Below are 22,287 nucleotides of genomic sequence, written 5' to 3'. Positions count from 1 at the left end.
GCTTTTACGCATGATTGCATAGGCGGTGACTTGTTATCACTAGCATCATTAGACTAGGGTTCCCCCCAGCATTTTGAGTTTTGGGTCATTTGACCGATTTTGTCTTCATTACAGAACATTATGTATAAACCATAAACAATTATATATATATTTTTGATTTTTGGAGCTTTATTTTGGTTGAGTTATGTGAACTTGATGAAAATATTCATGAAATTCTTCTTTCATGAATGCTGCAAATGTCTATCTAACACATAATTTTCCAATGAGTGTATCAATGTGTTTAAGTTTCTCGAAATATGCTGATATTGAATAGAATCAAACTGCCTTTCCAAAATCTTGACCCTTAGGAACATGCGATAGATAGCTAGATTATGTAGGGAGTAGATACTACTGAGTTGTAGGATGACGAGTTGTGAGTCTAGCCTGACAACGAGTCGGCGTATGCCATGCGTAATGGCATCAGAGAGGAGCTCTATCAATGCACTGTATTCATCAATATTGTTCGTTGACCGACCAATACACACCCCTCGGAAGCTCACTAACTCGCCGCTTGGATCGAAGATGGCCCAGGTCGCAGAGGATAGGTTCCACGAACTATGACTCGTTCCATTAGCATATCCAAAAAATGATTCCAATAGGTCTGAAATATACAACAAACGTAAAAGCGGATCACTTAACCAAAACAATTACCCTTAGCAAAAACAAAAATGTAACAAAAGAATAGGAGTTACTATCTTGAGTCAAGCATAGTAACGCTTAAGGTATAATGCATTGCAGGGTTGTGCTAGTGGAATCCCATCATAATCCACTAACTTGTAGGTTCCTTTTGCTAACACACACTTAGCAATATAGGGGCCCATCCATAAAGACTTGAATTTGCTTGCTCCCAATTTATCGGACTCCTGTTCGTAATGTAAGACTAGGTCACCTTCTGAGAAGACACACGGTTTGACATTCTTGTCGAACTACACCTTGACTTGTTTCTTATGGGCTTTGTTAGCCAAAGCGGCATCACGAACGGTTTCATCCAATTGGATTAGTTCCAAGAAATGAGCCTCCTCTTCTGATGTTTCAGGAAGAAGGTTGACCGCGAGTTTGAGGGACGAGATTTCACATTGAACTAGTAAGATTGCTTCCAGGCCATACACCAGTTGAAAGGGTGTAAACCTGCTTGCATTCCTTGCCGATGTCCGGCATGCCCACAAGGCTGAGTACAGGATCATGTGCCAACTCCTTTTATGGACTCCAATCATCCTTTGCAGCATCCACTTCAGGACCTTGTTGATTGCCTCAACTTTTCCATTGGGTTGTGGATAATATGGAGTAGAGTTGTCGTGGGACAACCCTAATTTGGCAGCCAATTCAACCATCACATGTTTGCAAAAATGCGGTCCATCGTCTATGACTATGGCCTGTGGAACACCTAATCTGGAGACTACATGATTGAGAAAGAAGACGGCAGACGTTTTGCCGCTGTTATTTAATGTAGGCATAACCTCGGCCCATTTGGTAAAATAGTCTACTGCGACTATGATATAACCATGCCCCCCGGCCGAGGTGGGGTTACATGTCATGAAATATATGCCCCATTTGGTAAATGGCCCAACATCAACTACTGGTTGCAGAGGTGCAGGTGGTATTCTGGTTTTTCGATCAAAGATTTGACATGCATGGCAACTTCTAACTGCCGTCATGCAATCTTCGAACATTGTTGGCCAGAAGTATCCTGCTCGTAAAATCTTTTGCACCGTAGCGTAACCAGATTGATGCCCCCCACACATGCCTAAATGTGTGAGGTACCTCCTCAGAACTATATCGACACGACGATGGTAAAGTGTATCACTAACGATCATGTAGTTTTTTTCTTGGTATCGAATGCGTCGTTGTTCCGAGCGGGAGGTATTAGACCTATATGTTTGGGTTTTGTAGATAGATGATTATGTCTCCATACCATGGATTGCTTGAATATATTAGAAACAAAGATTCGTCCATGATCACTTCTTCTGATGTTACATCGTTGGACGACGATGGGAGATCGCATAGTAACTCCGCGAAAACCAGGGATTTCTTCGATTTGGATTTTATAAATTCTAGATCAAACTCTTGTAGAATTGCTATCCATTTTGAATATTTTCCCCCCAGCAACTGTCGCAACAATATATAAGTCACGGGGTTGCAATCTGACAAAATGGTAGTTTTGCGAAAGAGGACATAGTGTCAAAATATCTGTATTGCTTGAATAGCTGTGACAGCTAGCTTTTCAATGTAGGAGTACTTGCTTTCTGTATCATTTAAGTTTATACTCAAATAATATATAGGATGTTCAATTCCATTGTCTTCTTGAACTAAAACCATTGCGATGGTCGTATCCGCTACAGCCAGATATAGGTTAAAGTTTTTTTGATAATGAGGAGCGTACATTAATGATGCTTTTATTAGGGATTCCTTTAAAGCATCAAAGAAAGCATGCGTGACTTGATCCCAAATGAAGGTTACTTCTTTTTTCAATAGATGAGTATAACCTTTAGCAAGTTTGGCTTAATTTGGAATGAACCTCCTCAGAAAGTTTGCTTTTCGATGGAGTTTTTGAATCTGAAGAAGATTTGAAGGTGGAGGCAAATCAATGATTTCTTGAACCTTACATGGGTCGAGACGAATCCCATCCTTCGAGACCAAAAAGCCAAGTAAATGACCAGAACCGACACAGAACACACATTTGTGTGGATTGAGTTGTATCTTATAGTGTCGACAGCGTAGAAATATCACTCTCAAATGCTGCGAATGATCGGTCCACTTTCACGAATGAGCTAGAAGATCATCGAGATATGGTTGAATGATGTTTTTGATGTCATGGAAGGCATAATTTATTGCCCTCTGAAATGTTGCCCCTGCGTTCTTTAAACCAAAGGGTAGCTTGCGATATGTAAATGTGCCCCATGGAAAAATAAATGCAGTCTTTGACTGGTCTTGTGGGTGGATATTTATTTGATTATACCCGGAAAATCCATCCATAAATGAAAACATTTCACATCCGGTGCATTCATCAATTATCTGGTCAATGAAGGGTGTAGGGTAGTTGTCTTTCGGACAAGCTTGGATTACTTCCCTATAATCGATGCACACTCTAATCGTTCCTTGTTTTTCATTATAGGAACAGTATTCGATACCCAATCGATTAGAGGAACCGTGTAAATAGAACTAGTATGGAGAAGTTTTTCAACTTCTACCTTGATGGCAGCGGTTTTCTTGGGGTGCACCTGCCATAGCCGTTGTTGTACAGATTTGACATCTGGATACATCTTAATTTCGTGTTCAACTATGCTCGATTCAATGCTTGGAATTTCATCATACGAACAAGCAAAGACATCTACGAACTCATGAAAAAGAGCATGATATATTTCCAATTCTGAAGGAGAACAAGATTTGCTGACATGAATATTCTCTACAACATCTGTTTTGGTTGAGATATTTATGGCGATAGTCTCTTCAATATTGGACAAGTTTTTCTTGGAATCCACCGTGTTTACAGTATTTGATAGAAAATGAAAAACTCAGGGATGATGAGGGTCACTAGGAGTATCTTCTTTGTAATCCAGAAGATGGGAACGATGGTGGTAATCTTCCCATGGTGCCCCGTCAATCATCATTGAATGAACAATTCCTTCGTCTGTATAATGTACTTGCGACCAAGGATATGAAGGGGTAACATATTCCTTAGACCTATCTATCCAAACACTTGATGAGCATTGATTTGGGTTTGCCTCCCATGCCAAAAACATTGATTGCTACAAGATTTCTATTGGGCTTGGAGGCAATACCTGCAGATGATCCATGTTAATATCGCTTTCAGAGATATTTTGAACAAAAGATATCATATTGCAGATTCCCACCGTTGCCACTTCCACCAGATTGATTGCAAGTGGTAGGGAAAAATTCCCCATTAATATAGGGTCTTTTAGTAGGCCTACTTCGATATTTTGAAGAAAATGAGGGCTTTCGTGGATCATCGGAATGCTTCCCGTAACTTGTGAACTGTTGGGGAGAAATATTTGTTGGTTGATGATTGTAATTCCTCCTTGAAAGGGAAATGCAATCTTCCTGAAGTAGGTCGACACAACGGCTACCATAGCATATATCCAGGGCCCTCCCAATAGGATGTTGTAATCTAGGTTTCCGTCAATTACTTCAACATCTACTTCTACTGCTTTTCCCCCTGGTTCGACTTGCAAGTTACTTAAAATCCCATATGGGGTGTATGTTTGTCCATCAAATGCTTTTAATGTTGTCGAGGATCGCGACAAGGGTGGAGATCCTAAAGTTTTCCAACAATTCATCGACATAATACATGTAGATATCCCCTCATCAATAATTGTTCGATGAATAGTTTTATTGAGGGCTTTCACTTGAATAAGGAAAGCTAGTTGAGCTGGTAACTGAGGGTCATATCCTTTGTGGTTAAAGGACAGAAGATTGGAATCTGTTGGGTCAATCCCACCTATCGCTGATAATAAAGCCTGCTTTTGAGAGGGGCAATTTTGTAGTACCTCAAGCGTCGACATAGCGGATGTCGATTGGGATAGATCCTCCACTATATTATAATGACGTGCTGCTCTGGCACGAGGCTTAAATGTCGATTTGTGTACTACTCCCTTTGGCGGCTTTATCGTTAGTTCAGGAATGATGGGTGGCACAACTTCGGTCGAAGTCGTTGTCGAATTACTAGGTTGATCATTGGCCTTGTTATCCGATAGCTGTGGATTCCTGTAATCTTTATTCCTTAATGATATCAAATCATCCTTTTTCTGCTTTGAAACCGACAACATTAGCACATGGGACGTGGAAGCATTGTCACTAGCAACGATATTTGTTCCTGGATTTGGAAACAGATCAGTCAATATCGCCGAGGTTTTTGAAATCTTGAAGAATTTTCTAAGCTCAGCTTTATATGGACACTCTCTTGTCCAATGATCCTCATCGCATATAAGGCATGGACAATCTGGTTTCCTATCTCCAGAAGGGTTTGTAGAAGATTTTTCAGGGGACGAATCCTCCTTTTTCTTCTTCTTCCCTTTCTTTTTCTTCTTGCCTCTTGGTTTCTTGGTTTATTTGCCTTTGTCAATCGATACGACATTTACTTCCGAGGCGAGAAGTTCTTCATTTTCATTTTGACCTGAAACTGTACGGGCCTTCTTCGACTTAGTCTTTACGATTTTCATGCTGGTCGTTCCTATCACGCCGTCCCCGGCATGAGAGTCTTTGTTTGATTTAGGAGAGGGAGGAACGGAAAATTCTGGTCTAGGAGCATCAGGGATTTTATCGTAGAGCGTGACAGACTGAGTATAAATCAAATCTAAATATTGCGCACGGGCAATGACTTGCTATTCAGTGACGACTCTTCCTTTTGCCACATCTTTTGTAATAGAAGGTAACAATGACTTGATAAACCATTTAGCCAACAGCTGATCAAGAACATATGTTTTTACCATTCTACAATGACGTCGCCACTCATGAATATGATCAGATATGTGAGTGGCAGTCGTTTTGTTGAAATTGGTAAGAAGCTTTGTCCCTGTTTCGTACCTTATGGGTAACTGAAAATGGGTTAAAAAGGTTGTGGCTAGGGTACTGAAGTTATCAAAAGAAGCTATAAACAATTTGATATACCATTTTGTTGTCGAACCAGTTCACGTTCGCTGAAAAAGGCGAAGCCCAATCGAATCATCATTTAGAGTGTTAGATGAACACCACAGATGAAAGGTCATCACATGATTCGACGGGTCTTCACCCAAATTTCCATTAAATTTAGGAATATCTGATAGAATTTTATGAGGAATTGTTGGCCACGAAGGGGTGTAAGCGATTGGATCATTTGTTAGCCAATTTAGATCAGGTAACTCTAAAGTTGCCACGAAGGGCAACTGTTGATTCAGGTTCGGTGAAGCATACCTAGGATAAGATGGGATTGCCTGAGCAGTGGGTCTTTGCATGCCAGCATAGTGCATTTGATGCTGATAACTTTGGCAAGGTTGATGGGCATAACCATTATGAAATGGTTGATGTTGACCATTTTGAATATACGGCTGCCCATTACTTGCAAAGACTTGGTGCTCAGATCCTTGGTAGACTTGTTGGAATTGTGGTTGTTGATATTGCACCAGCCATGGTTATGAGACCATGTGCTGTTGTCCAATACTGGCTCTTTGACCAAGATGAGGGGTAATGGTACCCGTTTGAGACTGGGTCACTCCGGTTAAGGAGCCACTAATCGATGATTATGGTGGCGTTGTAAGGACAAGGGGCTATTGGATTGCAACCCTGAGAGACTTGAGGTTGGCATACAACAGGTAACGCTTGTACTTGCGAAACCATCACAATAGCTGGTGTAGTGGGGATATTTGACATAGGCAAACTTTTTTGCATTGAGTATACAACTCTTGGTTGTTGAGGTATTATTGGAATCCAACCAATGGATGTAATTCTAGCATAACCTGAATTTTGTTGCGAACTCCTGTATGTTTGACCTCCCAAAGGAGACAATGAAAGGGCATATTTCCCCCCATACAGCGATAATATAGTGCTTAAGGGAATGATTTGCCTTTGAGGACCAGACTGCCCAAATTGGCACTGTGAGGGATCAATTTGCTGAGACTGAACATAAGAGATTCCAGATATTATTCTGAATGAACAAATGGGAAGAGACCATACCATTGAAACAACCCCTGGATGGATTCCATCCAGCGATTGAGAGCTAGTTGTGATAGATGGTATGCTGACGAACATTGTCGGAGTGGCAGTAGGAAGTTCTGCCACTGTTGTGCCAAATGACATAGTCCTAGATGTCAACGGTTCTTCAGACATATCTAGTCTATCCAAAAGATTTCCTACCGAGTCTACAAGAACTTCCGATAATGGTAGACTAATTTTTGATGAAGAAGGATATAGAGTGATCCCAACTCTAAAATGTGATGGAGTACTAGATGGTGGATCCTCCACAATCTCTTCTATAGAAATCAAACCAGGTGGAAGAGGTAGACCATCAGGTCCATAAAATATGTATGGTGCAGAAGAAGGTATAGATTCTGCAGCGACAGATGTTTGGGGAATAACACCTTCCGAATCAGCTGTAGATGGAGCCGGTTCAGGTATACTAGGATCAGTTCTACTATCCTCTAGTGGTTGCAAAACTTCTTCTGTAAAGGTAGGGGTACCAGAAATGTTTGGAGTAACTGGAGTCTCCGAGGGTGTTAGAACACTTGTTCCAACCAGACTAGGGGACTTTGAACCGATTGAATGAGTTCGCTTTGTCCGAAATAGTTTTGATTATGGAGACAAAGACAGTTGACTCGTAAGTCTCCGCGAACGACGGGGCTTTAATTGACTTTCCTCCACGATTGCGGATTACTCAATCAACTAAAAATAAAAGGGGAAAATGTTTCTGAATTAAACGAATTTTAGATGCTTTGACACAACTTGTTTTTCCAATTTTTAAGAGTCGAGAAAAAACAAAAGATGACTATAGTCACCTTCGATTTTTAATGAGCCTGAAGTGACAAGTGCTCAGATGGACTGTTTCCTTTAAGGATTCAAAAAAGGAATGAAAGAGAATATTCTGGAAATCTAGACAGAGGGATTATTAAAACCAATCGCAAAACTACAGAATAATTTTTACTATACGGCAGTCAATCTTCCCGAATGATGTGTTCAATGCATTGCGATTGATAGGACGGTAGACATGGCTTCTTATGGATAAAGAATATAGCCTATTGTGGTCTCCAAATATATACTCGACGGTACGTGGGAGCACAAGTCCATACTGGCACTTGTCGTCTCAAAGAGGAGGAATCATCCAACCAACAGTGAAAGCGAGAGTTACCAGGCTTTAGGACACATAGAATACGTCTTTAGCTTAGACTTCTAGATGTGGTGCGTTAGGTTCCAAATCGTTTTTATGTTCATTGAATTTATTTTACAGTTGATCTTTCTTAAGAAATTTTCCTTTCAGTTTCACCGCGTGATGTAGATATACAATTCCTAAAATGCAATCTAAGATGATAAACAATCGTTTAATCTTCTTTTTGCAATGAAAATCCTAGCTACGAAAGAAAGATAGATGATATTCTTTCAACATAGAGCAGAGAGAACACACTATATGCCCCATCCTAAATCAAACCAACAAGTAGTCTACATGAAAATGTACATGCATGTATTTGTTTTCAGCTTTCTTAATGTGTGAATGACAAGAAGAATGCCAAGTACAAATCTGAATTATGTTTTCAAAGCGACAGTACTAACAAATTTCTCTTCAAAAATGAAAGAAAGATAATGACGACACTTTTCTATTTTGAATTGAAAATTACTTTCGACACTTGAAAAACTACTAATTCAAATCAAATACAAGAGCAACTGTATAATCAACCATCAAGAACAATGGAATTTTTTTCTTTGACTAAAAACGACACTTGCGACACTTTCAAATCGAAAGATGATAGTTTGATTATGCTACTTCTTTATAAAAGAGAACTGAAAATAGCGCACAATACATAAAAAAATTCATAGTTCTTTGCACAATGGAGGTGGAATGATGGAAAGGAAGGGAGTTTCCACAGTGGTATACTGATCACAGACAACAAAACTCCTGAATAAAGCTGAAGAGAGTGAACACAGAAACCAAAATCTGAGAGTAGAAGAGGTCTTGTCTGATCAGCGCACCTGCAACATAGGGAAGGTGTGATGCATCGCACCTACTGCACACGGGATGTGCGATGCATCTAGATTCCCAAGAGGAGAAGGTGCGATGGGCCAGGGAGGAGACTTCAACTCGGTTTCATGTCACAGTTTGTAGCCCAGTTCAGGGATTTAGGTCGAGCAAGTGATTTTCAATAAATATAAATCATAGGGGTTGATCTAATGAGGTTACTAGAGCCACCACTAGGGCAATTAGAAGGTTTGCAAAATCGATTGTTTAGTTTATAAACAAAACCTAGAGATAGACTGAAGCAACATTGATCTACTTTGTACTTGCATAGTGAATGCACTTCGAAGGCTAGCTGGCTTGACTTCAGGCTCTGTCTGTAAGTTTATAAAACAAACAAATATAGACAAGCAAACAATCTATTTTCCCCCCTGTGGAGTTTCCATTTTGTTATCGGGAAATCTAGTGTCCACTCGGAGCTGCTAGTCCCACTAAGATTGGTAGCTATCTTAGAAACAAACAAACTAAAACTACTTTAGCTTTCCTTTATGAGAAGTATATAAGAGGGGAACAAAAGACACCAACCTCAATCTTGTGCTTGGTTCCTTGCCTGCTTCCTCTCCTTTCTAACAGATCCTTGCCGCTTTGCCTTCGTCTACCCAGCTTCCAAGAGCACCTATGGAATCAAAGTAGCATAATACTATCGAAGAACAGGGATCTACAATCATAAACAATATAGGACCAGATATATATTGACCACACAAATGCATATATCATCAAGCATACAAGAATTTGGAGGAAAACTTCAATAGCTTTATTAATATCAAGAACAACAAAGAGGACTACAACCAATTGTTTTGACCCAACATCATCCTCCCAGTACGAAAGCCCTTCTTCACCTCATGAAAGGCTTAGATCACCCAACACTATGATATTCCACCAAGAAGCCAATAGCACTTCCTTACAAGGTACAAAATTCTAGCCTCTGGATCTTTGGAATGAGGGATCCATATATAAATGATTGCAGGGGGGTGAGTCAGCTTCTGGGATTTTGATTAGTGTCCTCTCTCTGATAGTTCTTGATTCCACATGGAGATTGATGATCTCTTACTCATCCCTGGGCAAATTCAGAGAGGCACGTGTCAGAGGAGAAGTTTCTGGAAGATTCCATGACGATCCACCTTGCAAACTGTCTATGCCATTTTTCTACTCTTGCCCATCGCACCCTACAGAAGGGATTTCCAGTATGCATCGCACCCTTTACACTGGATAGGTGAGATGAATCACACCCTCTACACTGGGCAGTGTGTATGGTCCAATTTTGACCAGTTCTGAGCAGTTTTCTGTAGAGAACTTCTGGGAGATGATGTAATCAATCGACCTTATTCTTTTAGGGTGTGAAGCAACACTTTTAGGGGCTTAAGAGCCCTTGGTTTATGGACATGTATGATTGGGTTTGCAGTGCCCAAAAATGTTTATAACAACAGGTTTAGAATCTCCATGATAAAGTTGGGGACAAACTTTATGATAAAAAATAGTGTTACCTATTTTTTTACATGTATATATGATTAACTCATATATTAGTTATTTTTATAATAATAATAATAGTAGTTTAATTTTTTAATTTTAGGGTTACAACATGGGTCATATTCTATGTACAATCGGTGTAATCTTACATATTTCGGCCCCATGCAACTGCAATGTGAGGAGGGATGTTGAGGTTTAAGGCCCAGGGGGTTGTTGAGTTGTTCAAGGAGATATTCATAATTGGGGGGAAGAGGTAGATTAGCAACCATTCTCCTAGAAGAATTGAATTTCCTCCCCTATTCAATTATATGGATGAATTCCTTCAGAAGATCACATTTCTATTGGAACAACTTGCTTGAGATTGGCATGATGGAAAGAACAAGGTCATAGGATTCATTAATGATGTTCAATAGACGAAATGGAATCTGATGGATAGGACAAGATCTCTTTGTCTCATAAATTAAAATAATAATCTTACTTAGTGGGCATACCCATAAAATACATTTGCAACATGTCCTCGAGGATTTGATTGGTCCTTTCTATTTGACCATTAGTCTGGGGATGATAAGTTATGATAAGGTTCAATTTTGTACCCATGTCATTAAATAAAACTTTCCAAGACTTAGAAGTATTTTACATCACAGTCTAAAATTAGAGTCTTAGGCATACCAAGTAATCTAAATCTCTACCTCATGAATATCTTTGTTATATTAATGGATTTAAAGGTAGACTTTACAAGTATGAAATGTCCTACCTTACTAATTTTATCCACTACAACCATTAGAGAGTCATGTTGTTTTCTAGTTTTTTGAAAACCATTGATAAAATCCATGGATGTCACCTCCCATTTCCACTCTAGGATGGGTAAAGGTTGTAATAATCTAGCTATATTTTGATGCAAAGCTTTAACGTGCTAACATCTAAACATGTTTCTACATAATTTATTATTTCTAACTTTAGATTAGGCCAATAGACCTCCTTTCTTAACATGGTTATTACTTTTTGATACCCAAAGTGTTGAGATGTAGGATTTTTGTGTAATTCATTAAGGATAAAAAGAAATATGTTTTGATCATTGGGTATATAAATTTTGTCTCTACACATCAACAAACCCTCTTAATTAATTTATAAATAATTTCCTTCCTTATATTGAGGATCTAATTTTAAAATTTTTTCCTTGATTTTAACATATTTCTTATCAAAATTTGCAATTATCCTCACTTTTTCAATCAAATCTATTTTCCAACTACTTGCAGAAGCAACAAAAATACAATTTAGTTTCCTACTAAGAGTATTTGCTATTTTATTTTATTTTCCCTTGCTGTGTTTTATTTGAAAATCATACTCACTAAGGAATGCAAACCATTAGGCATGCCTAACATTTAAGTTTTAGGCTTGGTTAGTCAAAGAGATATTATTAGTTTTCACATGAAATCTCCTCCCAATAAGGTAGTCCCTCCATATTTTCAAGGCATGATTAGTAGCTACCAACTCAAGATCATGTGTTGCATAATTTTTGTCATGGTATTTAAGTTTGTGAGATTTATAACTTACCACATGATATTCTTGCATTAGTTTTTGAGATTGATAGCTTACCACATGATATTCTTGCATTTGTTTTCGAGATTTATAGCTTACCACATGATGTTCTTGCATTAGTTTTCGAGATTTATAGCTTACCACATGATCACACTCACTTGATTTTGTTTTAAAAAGCTTAGGGTGTCAGCTACCAACAAAAATGCACCCAAGTTGATGATTTTACAATGAGTAGATGACGAGTTCAAACGAATTCATATGAATTTTAAAGAACTCAACCCCCTATAATTCCGATTTAATGATTCAAGGCTTGGGTGTTGGGTTCAACCAAGAATGTGCCCGATACAACTCAATTTCAACTTAATAAGATAAAATACAAAAAATTATGATTTGAAAGTTACAATACAATTCAATTTTGATTTGATTTGACTCTTACAAAAAATGGTTGCAAGTGCATTGTTCAAAGATTAATGTTGAATTGAAGCAAATGTTGTTGATGTAGTTGATTGTTAATGTAGACTTGTTTTGGAATGTTGATCATGACTTAATCTTTTCTTTACATCTTCTTCATTGTAAATACTTGAACATATATATTTTGCTTATTTATCTTTACTTATAACTACTTAATTACAAATGCTTAAACTCCTTGAATGTATTATTATATAAATATATTATGGAAAAAGTTACACCTATATTTTTTTAAATTACATTTATATTATAATTTTTGGTATTTAAAATATTTTTTTGATTCTTCTAAGAAAAATTTAAAAAATTCATAACCTAAATCGTTTTATTCATAAATTCATAACGTAAATGCTATTATTCATAAGCGATTAATCCAACCCAATACCCCAAAAATAGTTGGACTCGTATTTAAAGCACAATCCACAACACTGAGTGATCTTACGGTTTTCATTTTCCATTTTTCAAATGGTGCCAATTTTGCCAATAAGGAGATAGTTTTCTTGATTGAGAGGAAAACCTAAGCTTTTCTACATGATGATATTACGTTCTCCATGGTCCTCAACGCTACCACAATACAAACATGTACATGTATTATGCGTGTACACAGGAACTACGGGTTTACTTGAGGGAAATAATCTCCTTTAATACACATGCTAAAAAAATAATAAATACAAATATAATATTTTTATTATTGCAATATGTAAATATCCATAACGTTAAAATTATGCAGTGAACCAAATTTGGAAGTATAAGAAATCATGCTGTACTCTTTTGATAAAATATCATAAATATTAAAGTTTATAACATACCTAGAACATCTCTTTAAAGTTTTAATATAATTGTTTCATTAAACTTAATCTTAGGTTTCATTATTATTAATTTTTATTTTTTAATATTTTATTTGTGACCATACCAGAACAAACGCATTCCAAAAATAAATTAACGTTTAATTTTTTATAACTTAATATTTAAATTAATTTATGTATTATTATTAATATATGATAAAAAGGTTGGTAAATATAAATAAGTATTATTTTTAACAAAATTCAAAACACTTTATTATATTTTTAAGGTAAAATTAAAATAAACATAAAACTTAACTAAATATAATAATAATAATAATAATAATAATTATTATTATTATTATTATTATTATTATTATGATTATGAGAATTAATAAATAATTTAAGCATATATATTTTAAAAACATATATCAAGTTTTTTAACTACATTTTTTATAAGGACTCTTAATTTGTAAATAGGCTTTGTAGCTTATCAATACCACATGCCGGAAAATCTATAACTTATTTCATATTATATTTTTCTAGTTAATAAATTTAATTATAAGGGGATAAATGCATAATTACATTGAATATAAATAGTATCATTTGATTTTTGTACTATATAAAAAAATATTCTAGAATATTCTCTTGAGATTAAATCTCTGCCGTCCACCCAATAATTATTGATAATTAAACTAAAATTTTGGAAATCCAAATCCAAAGGAGACATGCCTATTAACATAATTAATATTGCTTATATATGATTCCAATCAAATATAAATACAATTTTACTTTAAATTCATTTTTATTATATAATTATCTTGAGATGTATGAGAGAGATGTGTAATTGTTAAGTGTTCAACCTTGGCTTCACACTTTTTTAAAACCAAATTAAAAAATTATCTATATGAACAAACAATGCTAGCTATAGTAAAAAACATAAATGAATATACATGTTTTGCTATTTTTAGCTAAAAGTATTATAAAACAATAATAACTCATTCTCATTGTGCTCTTTGACAATTATTGATATTATAACTCAGTATGAACGAAACGTGGTAAAAATATTTTACTTTCACTAGGAGCCATAAATGTTAATGTGAAGTAATATAATTTTATATAGACTTTAATAGAAACAATGTAATTAAAACTAAAAGATCTCTTATATTTCACATTTGTTGAGAAAGATATATAGTTTCTTCACATTGTAAAATTATTTCAATATAAAACTTAAATAAACTATTTAAATATGTATATTAACTATTTTATCCTTTTATTATTGTCTCCTTATAAATGTATATAGAAAAAGAGAAAAAGAAATATTTTAATGTTGACTATAATAAAATATTTCATTTTTCTTGTATCTTTGGGCAAAATCTCCTTTATACTACACTATCTTCTTTGTATCTTTGAACAAAATAATTACTTCAATCTCACAAATCCCTTCACTTAATAAATGGTCAATGTTACAAAACCTCTCACTTATAATAAAATATAGCATACATCTTGAAGTGATAACATGTCCTTTCTCCTCTCCTATATAATGTCATGTTTTAGATGTGATGTATAACATGTCCCATCTTTTAAATAATGTTATATACTATTAAAAATCTAGAATTAATAATGCCATGTACTATTAAGTTGTAAGTCTTCTTTTCTTCTTCTTATTTTTGCACTTTAAAATAATTTTTCACCTTAAATAAATTGATCTCTTCCTTACTAGATCCTTAATTAAAATTGATCTATACATATACCATAAACTGAGATTTTCTTTTTATGACAATATCTTCTTTATACCATTGGACAAAATAATTACTTCAATCTCATAAATCCCACCACTTAATAAATGGTAAATGTTATATAAATTCTCACTTATAATATAATATAGAACACATTGTGAGGAAATAACATGTCCTTTCTCCTCTCCTATATAATGTCGAACAAGATCTCCTTTGTATAAAAATATCTTCTTTGTATCTTTAGATAAAATAATTACTTCAATCTCACAAATCCTCATAAAATAATTACTTCAATTGAATAATTGACCGGAGAATCCACAGTTTTGTCATTTTTGAACCAACGTTTCAAATCCCAAGTGGGATCCATCATCAGGATGAGAGAATGATGATGACAGAAGAGCAGCGGAGAAGTAATAAATAGTGATGAGAAAGAAACATTTAGGAATAACAAACCTGTCGGCTCAATTATAAATTTTTATCATTTTTATTTATTTTAATTAATTTTAATTTTTTATTTATTTTAAATTTTTAATAATATTAAAATGTTTTAAAATTTTTAATTTTTTAATTTTTTTATTTTTTTATTTTTTTTTTTTGATAATTAATATTAATCTTAATAAGAAATTAAATTCTATTTTGATTTGATAATTAATATTAATCTTAATAAGAAATTAATTTCAAAATAATTTAATTAAATTATTAATAATATTAATGATACTAATTAATTATATTATTAATATATTAATAATATAAGCACTCCGGTTAGGAATCATAATAATGGAGCCAAAATGGGCAATAGAAAACAGAATGAAAAATCAAAAAGAAAAGTAGTTAACCTGTCCTCTTTGGAATTGGATCCTGTTGTCACTAATATTCTCAGCAAAGGATTAGGGTTTGCAGTGACACCTAAAAACCTTCCCCTTGAAAAGATGATTTGTAGCATAGAGGAAGGGATCAGCAACCTTACTGTGGAGGATAAGGAAGCACTGAGGCAAGAATGCTCTCTAATCATGAGGAAAACCAAAATCCCCAAAAGCAACCTCAGCAAAGAAGAACAAAAAGCCTTCAATTCCTTGCGAAGCAATGACAAGGTAGTAGTTCTTAAAGCTGACAAAGGAGGAGCTACGGTCATTCTGGACAAAGAAGATTATGTTTGTAAGATGAATGATCACCTAAATTGTGGCAGTTATAAGAAGCTAAGCAGCAATCCCATCCCCAAAATCGTGAAGGATGTAAAAAAGATTATCTCTAGTTCAAACCTTGACGAAAAGTTAAAAAAGAAGTTGACCCCCTCCTGTGAAACTGTTCCCAGAATCTATGGATTACCCAAAATCCATAAGGAAGGGGTCCCCCTTAGACCAATAGTTAATACTATTGGTTCCCCAACCTATGAGCTTGCGAAATATGTTGCAAAAATTCTCAAGCCCCTTGTTGGAAACACTGATTCCTTCATCAAGGACTCCCAAGACTTTGTGAACCTTATTAAGAATGAAAAATTGGAACATGATGATATCCTTGTAAGCTTCGACGTGGTATCCTTATTCACTAAGATCCCTCTTGATGAAGCCATTCAGGTTATAAAAGAAGTTGCTGATCCGGGGACTGCAAAGCTGGCTGAGATCTGCCTAAGGTCGACTGTGTTCACCTTCCAAGGAGTATTTTATGAACAGACATCCGGTGTGGCGATGGGGTCCCCCCTTTCGCCAATAGTGGCCAACCTTTACATGGAATACTTTGAGAAGAAGGCCCTGAATTCATATCCTTTGAAACCATCCTGGTGGAAACGATTTGTCGATGACACCAATATAAAATGGACTCATGGTAAAACAGAGCTCGAAAAGTTTTTTACTCACTTAAATTCGATCTCTCCAGATATAAAGTTTACAATGGAACTTGAAGAAAACAAGAGCATTCCGTTTTTAGACGTCCTAATCATCAGAAAAGAAGATGGCTCTTTGGGCCACAAGGTTTTCAGGAAATCAACCCACACAGAGAGTTACCTCCATGCCGATTCCCACCATCACCCTGCGCAAAAGATTGGTGTTCTAAACACGCTGGCCATCAGAGCCCTTCGAATTTCTGACTCAGAGCACCTAGAGGAAGAGAAGAAGCACCTAATCCTAACTTTTAAAAGTATAGGCTACAAGGAGCAGGAAATTAATAAGGCCATAGTGAAAGCTGAAAGGAAGTTGTTGTCCCATGAGCCTAAAGCTCAAGACCAGCCTAACTGTGGTATTGTCTTTCTTCCGTATATCCATGGGGTTACGGACAAAATCGCCAAAGTCCTAAAAAAGAAAAGCATTATCACTCATTTCTCTGCCCCAGGTACTATCAGACAAAGTTTGAGGTCCGTTAAAGATGATATCGACAAGCAGCAGCTTAAAGGAGTTTATAAAATAGAGTGTTCCTGCGGAAAATGCTACATTGGTGAAACAGGTCGCTCCCTCCAGACAAGACTCAAAGAACATGGCACGGATATTAAGAACGAAAGATCTCGTACTTCAGCCCTGGCAGAGCACTCCTTAAAGACAAAACACCATATCTGTCTCGAAAGCGCATCAATTATTGCTAGGGAAGAGCAACATCAGAGATGAAAGATCAGAGAAGCGCTTGAGATCATCAAACATCCTCATAATCTGAATAGAGATAATGGCGTGGAGATTAGTGGGAGCTGGCTTCCCTTGATCAAGGAAATAAAAAGCGCAAGCACTTCCCCTGGTAATAGGTAAAGGCCTCTAGCAGGTAAGTTATCCCTCTCCTTTCTTGTGTCTTTAATCTTTGTTTTCATTTAGATCTAGGTATAGGACTTTGGTAATATTCTAGAATATTCTAACCCTAGATATTATTTTCCTTTTGGCATTAATATTCCCTAGGTTAAAAATTTATTTCTTTTTAGAATTCTTTTTACCTAGGTATAACATTAATCTCACTCTAGAATTAATAATATTATATATTAAAACAAATCAATATGAATAATAATTTTATTAATAAGAATTATTACTAATAATATTATAATTAATAAATAATATAATTAATATAAATAAATAAATAATTAATATTAATTAATATATTAATAATCCTAATATAATTGATAATATATTAATAATAATTTAATTAATATATTGAGGAATTATTTTATAATTATAAATAATAATATAATTAATTAATAATAAAAATTAATATAATCATTATAATTAATATTATTAATAATATTAACTAATATATTAATAATAATATAATTTAATATAATTAATATTAAGAATAACAATATATTATATAATTAAAATAATTAACATTAATAATAATATTATATTAATATTATTAATATTATTAATAATATTATTAATTTCCCCTAGGTTTATTTCAATTTCTTATTAGAATTACTTCTTCCCCAGATATAAAATTAATTTAATTTCATAATAAAATTAATATTATATACTTAAACAAATTAAAAATAAAAATAAATAGATTTAATATTAATAATATAAGTAGTATGATTAGTTTTATAATTAATAATATGATTAATATAATTAAATATTAATTAAGTAATATATTAACAATAATAATATATTATTAATATAATTAATAATAATTAGTATTAATAATATATTAATAATATTTAATTAATATATTTAGGATTAATAATATATTCAATAACCATAAATAATTAATATAATATAATTAATTAATAACAATGATTAATATTATTAATACAATTATTATTAATTAGTTAATATAATAATATTAATATTAATATAATCAATTTAATTAATATTAATAATATATTAATAATATAATTAATTTCTTATTAAGATTAATATTAATTATCAAATCAAAATAGAATTTAATTTCTTATTAAGATTAATATTAATTATCAAAAAAAAAAAAAATAATTAAAAATTAAAAAAAATAAAAAAATTTAAAACATTTTAATATTATTAAAAATTTAAAATAAATAAAAAATTAAAATTAATTAAAATAAATAAAAATGATAAAAATTAATAATTGAGCCGACAGGTTTGTTATTCCTAAATGTTTCTTTCTCATCACTATTTATTACTTCTCCGCTGCTCTTCTGTCATCGTCATTCTCTCATCCTGATGATGGATCCCACTTGGGATTTGAAACGTTGGTTCAAAAATGACAAAACTGTGGATTCTCCGGTCAATTATTCAAAAGATTCAAGCCACAGATCTCTGAAATCCAATTACTTCAATCTCACAAATCCTCACTTAATAAATGGTAAATGTTACATAACCTCTCATTTATAATATAATATAGCATACATTGTAATGTGATAAGATGTCCTTTCTCCTCTCCTATATAATGTCATGTTGTAACGTTATAACTAGGAGGTGGTAACATGATCGATATTTTAATTAATGTCATGTACTATTAAAAATATAGAATTATGGGTGTTTAAAAAAAAACAACCATGTTGGATCGTATTGTCTTTTGGTGACCCACATTTTTGTTTTTCTATCTCCTTTATATTGATTTAAAAGACACAGGGTTTGTCAATATTATTCGTCAAGTATTTTAACCGAAGAACCCAAAAATGATAAGTGACTATGTTTCTTACCTCAATTATAGCAGGGAATTGCTTACACCACTAATTTTACTTTACCCATAATGTAAAAGTATGTAATTCGCATACCTTAAGCAACTTATGCATACAACAGTAGTTTCCTTAATGTATGTTTTCATGTTATAACTCGGTTCTCCTTTATAGTCTTTTCGTTACTGTCTATTTCTGTCATATCCTTGTAGTTATATCTCGGCGCTCCTTAACAGTATTTTCCTTACAGACTGTTTTCGTCTGGTCCTCCTGGTTATATTTCGGCTCTTCATAATACATTGAGTATTGAATAAGTTAGTGACTCTCTGGGTGATATATTCAAGCCAATGGGTGCTTAGCACGAGTGGGGGCTAAGACGGCGGTTTGCTATTTCATTCATTGGGGTTTAAGTTTGGGGAGATGTGAATATTTATGGTAAGGTTGGAGGGATAGGCGAGGAGTTGGAGTTTGGGATATTGATTTTAATAAAAGTAGTTTTTGTAACTTTAGTTCTATGGTTTTCAGAGATTTAAAGACAAATTGAACTATAAATTCTTGATATATATAATTTAAAAACTATTACATATATCTAAAAAAATTATTAATTCCCTATAAAATAATTTCATCTGAAAAATAACTTAATAACCCTTTCTTTCGTTCATATAATAATAAAATAATACTGGCATTCAATGTGACGCGGATGGGTCCTTGTCAACATGGGGTCAATTCATGTACAATGGATAAATGCCAATTGTCCTCAAAATATGTATTTTCCACAAAATTGTGTTGTGAGTTTGGAAATTGGACTTTGATATAAGGTTACTGTGGTTTTAGTCTTCAATTGTCATGTGGTTTTAGTCTTCAATTGTCATCGTAGCGTTCGGTTTAAGAAAATCGAATAAAGGTTCAAGTAATAAAGGAAAAAAAAAGTAGAAGGGTTATTTTCAATTTTGATAGAAATTTTGAAATAGCGTATAGTTGGTTTTAGGTAATGTGGCTAAAGAAATATGTTTGGCGGTGTTTGGTGGTGTTGGGAGATTTTTAATTTATTATTTATCATTTTGTTTATAAATTTTCATATAAAGATGGCAAGTGGTTAAGCATTAATTATGAAATCATGAATGTAAAACTAGCCTTATTTATTATTAATTTTTTTCATATATTAAAAATGATTAATTTTGTAAATAAAAATGTAAACATGAAAACAAAAATCCTAATAATAAATGTAAACATGGAAACAAGGATCTTAATGATAAAAAGTTTGTTATGTAACCTAAATTTTTGTGTATCTCCATATCTTTTCACAATATAGACCTCGAATCAATTTTGAGAATAAAAACCTATTCAAGATTACTAGTTAGCTTCAAAGGTAAACTCCTTTACAAATCATTTTAGTTAATATGGTTTTTATTATAAAATTATGCCTTTCTTCTCATTAAAAACCTTTATATAATTATCAATAAATTATCTTACCTGAAATGAATTTTTTCATACGAAAATGATCAATTCATATCCATAAATAATAACGAGTAATGATTATATTCACTATAAACCATTAAAAATTAAATTATACTAAATTTTATTATTATTTAAAAAAAATCTAAATTTTATTTTAAAATAATCAAAATTTTAATTAAAAAAAACTTATTTATAAAATATTTACAACAATATTTTTTTTTAAATACATAAGAAAATAAAAAGGTATTACAATATAAGCTCTTTTTCATAAAACTATTCAATATTTTTTAAATTCAATAAACACTATTTAAAACTTATTGGATTTGATTTTGTTAATCATATTTTCTTTTAAACAAATTCATATATATATTTTAAAATACATAAGGGAAAGAAAATTATTATAATATATGTTTTTTTTATAAAACTTTTCAATATTTTTTAAATTCAATAAATATTATTTAAAATTTATTGGATTTTATTTTTTTAATTATAATTTCTTTCAAACAAATTTATTTTTTTAGACAATGTAAGTAATTATTTTTAAGAGGATGGTCCGCATGGGGTAGCTCAAGTGGCAATGGCCGTGGAAATGAAGTCTCACCGAACCGGAGATCTTGGGTTCGATTCTTGTGCTACCCTCCCTGGAAATGGGGTGAATAACAGACATGTAAAAAACTCGAAAATGAGAAGGTCCCACCTAAGCTTACAAAAAAAAATGATTATTAAGAGGATGCATTTTTTTAAGAGGTTACCGGCTCAAAACGAGAGGAGTGGACTATGTATGTCTTCGTAGACTTTGATGTGCGGAGGTGGGTCCCTTGTGGCACAAACAAGGGGGTCTCATAAACCAATTTGGTGTCTAGCTTTGTCGTGACCTTAAATTTGGATAATAATAATAATAATAAGAATAATGTAAGTTTTTTTATAAAAACTTTAACATAAAACATTTTAATATCTCTCAAATTTAAGAGACACTTTAAATAAAATTTTAAAAGCTCGTTGTCCTTTTTTTCTAACCGCTTGATAGTAATTATATAGTGTTTATTAATTATTAAGTATTAATATTATATGTATAGATTTTAAATTCCCATATCGGGGTGCGAAAGAGTTGGTGGCTCAGCTTGGGATCGAGGTAAGGATTAATGAGTTTAGATTTGGGACGTGTCAGCGGCCCTCCCTAAGCCCACACAAACTGCATGCAATCAAAGACTGGCAGGGTAGTATCCTCACGATAGTTCAAGACTTGAGTGGCGGCAAGGTAAGGTTCCACGTGGTGAGCCTGGTTATATGCATCCCAACGATAGTAAGGTATGTCATTTTGCATTCCGGAAATGCGAGTAGTATAGCTTACCTATCTAAGGTGTTGGTAAAGAGGGCGCGAGTGACTGCAAATGATAATTGCAGCGAGGATCTCATGATAGGCATCTTGTCTGCCTAAACTGCCTCTCCCTCTAGCTCCTGCATAGTGGGTCTTACCTTCGATGTTGAGATGAGTGGTCTCGAAGTTTGTGGGTGGTCCTGCAAATG

The 22,287-nt window shown here is 33.6% G+C and overlaps 1 protein-coding gene across 1 annotated transcript; it reads left to right on the top strand.

The window, feature by feature from the left end:
- The first annotated feature begins 15,532 nt into the window (after positions 1–15,532).
- LOC149146017 (uncharacterized) lies at positions 15,533–17,270 on the top strand. Its single transcript, XM_089452628.1, has 3 exons — positions 15,533–15,895; positions 16,319–16,711; positions 17,181–17,270. Exons 1-3 carry the CDS (start codon positions 15,533–15,535, stop codon positions 17,268–17,270), a joined length of 846 nt encoding a protein of 281 aa, XP_089308754.1.
- Positions 17,271–22,287: the final 5,017 nt, after the last annotated feature.

Source organism: Pinus tabuliformis, chromosome X, assembly GCF_031772625.1.
Source record: "Pinus tabuliformis cultivar Carrire ecotype Pingquan chromosome X, CPIR1, whole genome shotgun sequence".
Classification (NCBI taxonomy): domain Eukaryota; kingdom Viridiplantae; phylum Streptophyta; class Pinopsida; order Pinales; family Pinaceae; genus Pinus; species Pinus tabuliformis.
This window is presented reverse-complemented; position numbering and strand designations above follow the sequence as displayed.

Coding starts and splice junctions, on each gene's coding strand:
- LOC149146017 (XM_089452628.1), top strand. CDS start 15,533: ATGGGCAATAGAAAACAGAATGAAAAATCAAAAAGAAAAGTAGTTAAC. Junction 15,896..16,318: donor TTCTGGACAAAGAAGATTAT/GTTTGTAAGATG, acceptor GAAGCCATTCAG/GTTATAAAAGAAGTTGCTGA. Junction 16,712..17,180: donor ATGGCTCTTTGGGCCACAAG/GTTTTCAGGAAA, acceptor TTGGTGAAACAG/GTCGCTCCCTCCAGACAAGA.